This window comes from Carya illinoinensis, chromosome 9 (genome assembly GCF_018687715.1).
Source record: "Carya illinoinensis cultivar Pawnee chromosome 9, C.illinoinensisPawnee_v1, whole genome shotgun sequence".
Taxonomy (NCBI): Eukaryota; Viridiplantae; Streptophyta; class Magnoliopsida; order Fagales; family Juglandaceae; genus Carya; species Carya illinoinensis.
The window spans coordinates 6,216,805-6,226,134 of record NC_056760.1 but is presented as its reverse complement, the minus strand read 5'-3'; the positions used below and the strand labels follow the sequence as shown (position 1 = coordinate 6,226,134).

At 31.4% G+C, this 9,330-nt stretch overlaps 1 protein-coding gene across 1 annotated transcript; it reads right to left on the bottom strand.

Annotated features, from left to right (window-relative positions):
* Nucleotides 1-2,543: 2,543 nt before the first annotated feature.
* LOC122276001 (CASP-like protein 1C1) lies at nucleotides 2,544-8,787 on the bottom strand. Its single transcript, XM_043085408.1, has 2 exons — nucleotides 8,665-8,787; nucleotides 2,544-2,837 (listed from the first exon to the last, which is right to left on the bottom strand). The coding sequence occupies exons 1-2, from the start codon at nucleotides 8,785-8,787 to the stop codon at nucleotides 2,604-2,606; spliced, it is 357 nt and encodes a 118-aa protein (XP_042941342.1). The 3' UTR covers nucleotides 2,544-2,603.
* Between the last annotated feature and the right edge of the window lie 543 nt (nucleotides 8,788-9,330).

Here is a 9,330-nt window from a genome sequence, read left to right as displayed (position 1 = left end):
TCTACCGTGGTCCATAGATTCCCTCTACTCTAGAGTTAACCCGTTTCCCGTTGATGTTTTTCTTTTCAAAAAGAGCAACATTCACGTGGGCAACGCATCTACGGCGGTGTACAGGCTATGCTTATCGCCTTAATAAAGAACATGACGAAGTATTTTGTAGCCGTTACAAAAGCACTATTGAGACGGTGGTTTAACTTGTAAAGGCGACATTGTTTTGTTATCTTTGATAGTGGACGTACAATGGTCGTCACTTAGAAATATCCGAAAAATTGCCAAATTTCTCAATTGGATTTGCCAGGCCATCGCAGATTATTATAGTGAAGATGATTCACCACGTCCGTCAAGTAATATTTTGTAATTTTTTTTAAAAAAACTAAGAACTGCTCATGAGAGAGTATCCACAATAACTATTTATAGGAGGAGTTCTAAACTTCTATCAATCGGTGATTTTTCAGTGATGTTGGCTTGTAATTTAGATAATTAACATCGCGATTGGAGATCAATGGCACGACTTCTCACAATTTTCAGCCCTTGTTAAATCATAAGTACTACAAAAATTCTTTTAATTTATGCACTCCAGGAAAATCTTAAGGCCATCAAAGAGATCGCACGAGGATTTAGGTTAATATATATGTTTAGATGTCAATATTATCTCAAATGTAGCCTGTTAATATACATAAATTGAGTAAATTAACCATGCCATTTGATAGCATATATATTGAAAAATTAAGAAATTAAGAAAAACGCACATGTACAAAAAATCATGAATATGAGGGTCTGTTCGGAAAAATACAACTGTTTTCCAATATTTTCGGATATTCTTATACTATTGTCTTTTCATATATCACTCAAATATAATACTTTTTAATTGTAAATTATTAATTTTTTTCAACTAATTATTACCTAATTATTATAGCATTTTCAAGTTATCAAATAAAATATAAAAAACAACGCTACTCTTTCAAATTTCAATTTTTTCCTTATCATATTTTAAAATTTAATAAATATCTTAACTCAAATTATTTCACTATTGTTTACGGATATATTGATATATTTGAAGTATACAGACACACTCTTGCCAATGACGTTGAACCCCTCAGAAAAATGTATCTATTTTTTAGGTACAGTTTGAATAGTAAGTTGAGGCGGGATGAATTGAGATGAAAGTTAAAAATTAAATAAAATATTTTAAAAATATTATTTTTTAATATTTTTATTGTTTTGAGATTTGAAAATATTGAATTGTTTATTATATTTTATATGAAAATTTAAGAAAATTGTAATGATAAGATAAGATGAAATGAAATGAGTTGAGATTGTTTTTCGATCGCCTTAAATAAGGAGGTTACTACTAATTCCACTAGTTCAAGGTACAAATGTCATTGGTCTTAATTTTAACATCTAGTTCATTAATCGTTAATTTTAACAATATATATGCACTATGGTTTTTTATTTTTATTTATTTTTATATAATTTAAAAACAATACAAATGCACTCAGAATTAAAGCAAAGAGTGCCAATTGTAATATATTATATGCCGTGATTGGCCGTAGAGAGACTAGTCCATACTGATCAGACGTTGCACATGATGATGCATATATGGCACAGCTCGCCTAATGGACCAAAATGAAAATAAAAATGAAAAAAGAATTAAGCTGTTTAGATAGTTTTTTTTTTTCCCTCCAATTCACTAGACTCTTGGAAGTTTTACTCAATTTCATAAAAATGCATTAAAATTGAATCCTACGCGTGAAAACATGTAAAACACGATCAGTACATGATCAGCCTTAACCAAATATATACGTTTGCGTCAAGTCAATCCTTCGTATACATCATAAGATATTCCAACACTTAGGTTAATGTGAATTTTTACATGAGATAAGATAGTTTTAGATAAAAAATAAAAATTAAATAAAATATTATTAAAATATTATTTTTAATATTATTATTATTTTAAAATTTTAAAAAATAAATTAAGATTTAAAAAATTAAATTATTTATTATATTTTATATAAAATTTTAAAAAAATTATAATAATAAAATAAGATAGAAAATAATACTTTCTCAATTCAAACGTCCGTTAAAACAATGAAGAGATTTAAAAATAAAATTTTACCCTCGTACTCTTCACACCTTCCAACGTACCAATTTTTATATCTATTTTAGTACCAAATACACAAGATTTTACCCTTGTACTCATATTTCTATTTGTTTCTCAAAAGATTTTATCCTTTATCCTTGTACAGTATCTAATAATTCTATATATTATATTATTATTTTATTTATATTTTATTATATATGATGTGACATATTTTTTATTATTTAATGATAAAAAATTATGTAATAGATAATTATTTAATAGTAATAAATATGTCACATCTTATTTATTAAAATATAAATAGGATGATAATATAATATATAAAATTTTCTTTATCAAAATATTAAACTCCCGATAGATCATATAATTCCCACAGTACATACACTTTTATACTGCGGAAAATGTAAAGAACAAGATCATAAGAAGGATACGGTGCAAAAGGAAAGAAAAAACAAGTTAAAAATCTCTCTCTATATATATATTAGAGATCATCAAGTAGTACTGTCTACGGTTTGAAGGGAGGACCAAGAACACTACATGCTGTGAAGGTGTAGATTAGAAGAACCAAATATATTATTACAGCAATACAACCTGCGATTAGAGCTCCGATGGCATGGTAGCAGAACTTAGGAACTTGTCCACAAATAGGCAGCCAACCGGCATGGCTGTTCCCTTTCTTGCCCACATGAGCTATTGCCAACGCCGCCGAGAAGCTCGAGGTCAGTAGCATCGTTATAACCTAAACAAATAGAAAGCAATTTACTTCTTTTTATGATAAATCAAGTGTTGACTTTTGCTTATTTGTTAGTCCCACGTGGGTGGGATTAAAGAAAATTGTATAAGCCATGAGATATAAATAAGAGGCTTAGCCTCTTAGTTTAAGTGCACCAGTTGAAAGTTTATCTAATAATTTTTAACTTTAGTTAAATTCCTCTATTAACTTTTTGTAAAAGGGGAAGAGGTGTAAAGTTAAAGTTTGACTAGTGGGGTAGCTTTGTGGGTGTGATGAGAAGAAAAATTGTGTGATTGTAATAATTTTTTACATAGTGAATTTTCTTCTCTGGATCTGGTGGTTTTTCTCCTGTTTTAGAGTTTCCACGTAAATTTCTTGTGTTGTTATTATTTCTATATTTTTCTTGTTATTCCTGCAAAGAGTAGATCCTAGGGGGGTGAATTTGGAGGTCCAAATTTTCAACAATTGGTATCAGAGCCACTAGGTTCTTTTTGTGGGGTGGAGATTTGGTATGGTAGTGTGGATACGTATAGTCTAAGGAGGTTCTGTCTAAGAGATTGGAAATTTTAAGTGTGTCCATTGTGACCCTTCAATCTTTCCTGGAAATTGAATTAGTGAGGTACTATTCATTTCTGTAGAAATTCATCAAAGCAATGCCAGGAAGTAGGCCTTCAAATCTTGTCAAATTTGAGGTGGAGAAATTTGATGGGAGAATCAATTTTGGCTTGTGGCAAGTACAAGTCAAGGATGTCTTGATTCAATCAGGATTACACAAAGCATTGAAAGGCAGACTAACACATGAAGTTAGCACTGGTACTAGTGTGACTGGTGAAAGGAGCAGATCTAAAATGAGTGATGAAGATTGGGAGGATCTGGATTTGAGAACAGCAAGTGCGATACGTCTGTGTCTGGCCAAAAATGTTCTTACAAATGTGCATGGAATATCTACGGCAAAGGAACTCTGGGAAAAACTTGAAGAGTTGTATCAGACGAAGGGCGTCTCAAATCGTGTGTACCTGAAGGAGCAGTTTCATACACTGCGGATAAGTGAAGGTACAACTATTTCAGATCATTTAAGTGTTCTCAATGGCATTGTCGCTGAGCTAGAAGCTATTGGAGTTAAAATTGATGATGAGGATCAAGCATTGAAACTCATCTGGTCTCTTCCACCTTCCTATGAGCACATGAAACCTATTTTGATACATGGGAAAGAGAAAATAATTTTTTCAAAAGTTACCAGTAAAATCTTTTCTGAAGAGAGAAGACTAAGTAGTGGAAGTAATGTTCTACTTGAGAACTCAGTAATGGTAGCAGCTGGAAATGGGAAGATGAAGAACTCCATGAAGAAAAAAGTAGTCTGCTGGGAGTGTGGACAATCTGAGTACGTCAAGAAAAATTGTCCAAGAGCTGGAGCAGGTTCGGCAAGTGGCTCCAAGTCAGTAAATGGAAATACTGGTATTGATGCTAATATTGTGTCTCTCTCCATGGAAGATTTTGATCTTTAAAAAGAGACATGTTGTGACGCCCCCAAATTCCGTTTGGGATCGGACGGACATTTGAAGCGTTGAGACATGCAACACAAGGTTACCTGCCCCCGTTCATGACATATAAGATGCAATGTTCCTAACATGCATCTAACATTATGCAATATTCGCAGCGGATAATTTTTTTTTTCTTTAGCAATACTATGCACCAAATTGAAAATATCTCAAATGCTTAAAACATACTTCATACATAAAGACCCATTGAATAGATCACAACACTAGTCCAAAATGGTTATGATCCAAAAAGTACTAAAGATGCAACTCCATTGTACAAGTAGTAATTTACGTTAACTACTATATTAACATTGACGTCGCACCGTCGCTTAGTCAACTGTGTCTAGTTGATCAGCTCCTGATTCTCCTTCAGGTCCTGTAACAAGATCTATCATTCGGGGGGAATGGTAGTTGGGACTACCAAAGTGAGATTTGATTACAAATCTTAGTAAGTTAACAAAAAACTTCCACACAAGCTAATGATGCATGCATGACAGTAAAAGCATAAATGCATAATCAAATTTATAAGTAATTAAAGCATAACTTGGCGTACAACATAGCATAATTGACATAACTTAAATTGAAACATGAATTGAACTTAACTTGACATGAACTTGATCTGAAACTTGACTTATCATGAACTTGTTCTGAAACTTGACTTAACATGAAAAATACATACTCCACAGTTGTTGTGGCCCCATGTATTCTACGTGTAAATATATACTTCACAGTTGTTGTGGCCCCATATATTTTACACAAACTTGACTTAACATGAAAAATACATACTCCACAATTGTTGTGACCCCATGTATTCTACACAAACTTGACTTAACATGAAAAATACATACTCCACAGTTGTTGTGGCCCCATGTATTCTATGTGTAAATACATACTCCACAATTGTTGTGGCCCCATGTATTATACGGAAACTTATTCTTTAACTGCTTAAATACATACTCCACAGTTGTTGTGACCCCATGTATTCTACGTGTCACAATTGATGTATCTCACGTAGTGTATGCGTCACAATTGCTGTGACTCCATACATAAGTAATCAAGATGAAACGTGACTATAATACGAAAGGACTGAAGCCCTGACGTAACATAACGTGACTTGAACATAACTTGAAATACATGACCAACTTGAGATAGAAACATTTCGTAACATGGCATAACATATAATAGACAACATATTTAACATGACATACTTGCAACAGTGAATATTACATGACTTGACATACATGTAATAGATGGCATACTTAGCATGACGTACTTGTAATGTACAGTAATACATAACAGAATATATTATGTAACAGATAAAAATTGATGACAGAATAAATTCTGTATAATAGACAATTACGTGATAACTTGGCATGGCATGACATATATGATAACACACATACATACATTGTAGTTCCTTTATTTAGCACACATACACAGTAGACTGCTAGTAAGTTAAAAGCTAACTTACTTCGATCTCCGCGTTTCTTATAAAACTTCAAGTGCGATCACGAGGAACTGTAATTAGTGATTCTAAAAGTTAGAACTAAATCACTAATAATTTGAAATATGGAAAATACTAACTTAAGGAGTAAAATTTTCATTTTACTCTCTACATGTGGGAAAATGACCGTTTTACCCAAAACTTAAGGATTTTGCATACTAACTCTAAAAGTTTTCAAAATTTACATTCCTCATGTAAATTTTGTCCTAAACTTAAATATTAACTCAGAAAAATTTAAAACAAAGCACAACTATGAAGAACACACTATGGCCGAAACATTCATAGGCCATTTCTCTTGATTTTTGTTGCAATTCCTTCTAACTTCAAAACTCATGCTTAAACCAAAATTTTGCAACAAACATCTTCCAATCCTAAGTTCAAAACCATACTTAAAACATCCATTTAGAAAAAACTAATAATTAACACCAAACTTTTTTTTGTAAAAAGATCCAAGTACTTGAATCACAAGTTTTGACCTTAAATCAAAACATCTCCAAGAATTTCAAAAATCAAATCTTACTTCTAACATATTCATAATATCATCCTAACATCAACCATGCTTTAAATCATCAAACTAAAGTCACCAAAATCACAAAATAACATTTGGAGTTTTTGGTTTTACATTTAGTCCAAAAACAGAAACTTTTTCCTCAACTAGTTTTGATAAATCTCTTGATTTATGACTTATAAATATATGATCTTCAAACCAAACCATCACATGGTTTAAAAAGATGTCCTAAAACATATATAAGCTTCTAATTCAAGATCACTTAGTTAGAAATTAACCAAAACATAAATTTAACCAAGAATATCCACACTTTGGCTTATTTGAATATCTCTTTGCATAAAATTTCATATATTTGAAACTTACACCAAATATCTTCAAAATAATAATATAACATGTATATAAGATGTTTAGGATCCTCCAATAAAATTATCAAAACCATTGGAATAGGTTTAGACCACCAAAGAGTTAAACTTTCTCAAAACAGAAACTGTTTTTTTTCTTCCAGTTTCTAAGTTTCTAAATCTAAGAAAATCTTTTATCAAAACCTTTAATCATGCAAAATTCCTCAACCAATAGTCACATATACATGTTAACAATACTTCATAAAAATTTCGGACCAATATCTATCCATTAGCTTGGTCAAAAACTCCAAACTATAACATATTCTCCAGTTTATCTCCCATAATGACCTTTCTATAGTTTACACAATATTGGACTGACCAAATGATCTTCAAATGGGGCAAATAAGATATCCATGTAAACTAGACTAAAAAAGAAACAACTTATATGAAGGAGACTTTATGATAAAACACTTACAAAAGCTTCGAAATGGATGTGTAAAAGACCTCCTAAAAGCTGTCTGAGAGAGAGTGTTTGATATTCTTTCAATGGAAAGTGTAAATGAAGATAATTTCATGGGGAGATGTGGCTGGAGATACTTATGGATGAGATATGGAAGAGATGAGGCTGGAGTTGAGAGTTGAGTGTAGTTTTCTCCTACCCAAAATATCTATAAAAGATTATCTCATAATATTTTATCCAATAGTATCTACAAAAAATCAACTTAAGATATTTTTATCTAATAATATCTATAAAAATCAACTCAAAATATTTTTACCCAATAATATTCATGAAAATTATCTCAAGATATTTTTTTTTATCCAATAATATCTACAGTTTTGAATAGACGTTTTGTCCGAAAATATGAAAAAATGTTATTGCGCCATAAGACTTTAAATAACCCTCCGAGTATAATGGCACAAACCATAATACATTTTGACACTTCTAACTATCTCCAATAATAAAAAATACACTTTTGATACCATAATAAATAATAACACTAACTATGTAATTAGACAAAAACCTATCAATTAATGGATTCGTGAAAACTTATGGGGTTTTCACGAGGTTCCTAAAGTTAATAGAAATTTCACAATTGAATTTCTAGCGGGCTGTTACACATGTACATCCTCATGGCATGCCGCTAATTTCCAAAGTTGCCATGATAGAGGATGTGTTAATATTAGTGGGTCCACAATTTTGCACACAGGCATTGGTTTGGCATTGATGCAGGGTGTGTGGTGGAAATTCATGTCGATGGCTGATGAACTTCCAGGAGAGCCAAACGTGAAAGTTACACCATAATTTTCAGCAAAGTTGTTTTCGACATGGGCCGAAGTGAAATGCTTAGAATTGGTTTATTCTAAGTGGATATGCTTTTATGGTGAAGCATGATAGCGGAAGCTATGAAAATTTTCATTGAGGTGGAGCTTGGCTGTGGGACTAGTCAAAGTCGCAAGGTGGAGATTGTGGACTTTTGCTTATTTGTTAGTCCCACATCGGTGGGATTAAAGAAAATGGCATAAGCCATGAGATATAAATAAGAGGCTTAGCCTCTTAGTTTAAGTGCACCAGTTGAAAATTTATCTAATAACTTTTAATTTTAGTTAAATTCTTCTATTAACCTTTTGTAAAAGAGGAAGAGGTGTAAAGTTAAAGTTTGACTAGTGGGGTAGCTTTGTGGGTGTGGTGAGAAGAAAAATTGTGTGATTGTAATAATTTTTCACATAGTGAATTTTCTTCTCTGGGTCTGGTGGTTTTTCTCCTGTTTTGGAGTTTCTACGTAAATTTCTTGTGTTGTTATTATTTCTATATTTTTCTTGTTATTCCTGCAAAGGGTAGATCCTAAGGGGGGTGAATTTGGAGGTCCAAATTCTCAACATCAAGAACATATATTGGATAAGATTTATTTAAAAGAAATTATGAAAAATTAAGCTGCATTACCACGTCTAGGATCACAACCAAGCACCAAAGCAAAGAGCTCTTGGAAGAAACAAATAGAACAATAAGACTGTACCCACTTGCAATTGCTTCTGCTATCACAAAATACCTATACCATGCATGCATTTTGATTTGTATTTGAAATTGTTTCAATTGCCATAAAGAGATACCAAAGGCAATCTATGTTTCAAATCTGTCTCGATCTGTTCATCACACACGACGTTCATGTGTTTCAATTGCCATAATGATCGCATGCATGTGTCACATAAACATTAATTTCTCTCATCCATAGGTGTCGTCTTGTCATTTGTCATAAGTAATGCTACGTGTGTTTATAATTTTACTTACACACTTTTAATTTACTTACAACATTCGTTTTATTAGTTTTTTTAATTCACATTTTAAATTAAAAATTTTATAATTTTAAACATATCAATAACTGACATGTGAAAAATAAAATTTTTTATAAATTTTTTTAAGTACATTTAACATTTTCCTTTATCATATATATACATATATTTATATATACTAGGTGGGAGTAACGTGCAAAGCACGTTTGTCTAATTTTATGAAATGATTATTTGTAAAAAATAATATATATTTTATAAAAATTATTAATGTCACTTAATAATTTAAGGCATATTAGAGAAAATAAAAAAATTAGTTCAA

What these genes read in the sequence shown, in the direction of transcription:
- LOC122276001 (XM_043085408.1), bottom strand. Translation starts at nt 8,787, where the DNA reads ATGCATGCATGGTATAGGTATTTTGTGATAGCAGAAGCAATTGCAAGT. An exon ending in TGGTTGTGATCCTAGACGTG is followed by an intron (nt 2,838 to 8,664) that starts GTAATGCAGCTT and finishes CTATTTGTTTAG; the next exon opens with GTTATAACGATGCTACTGAC.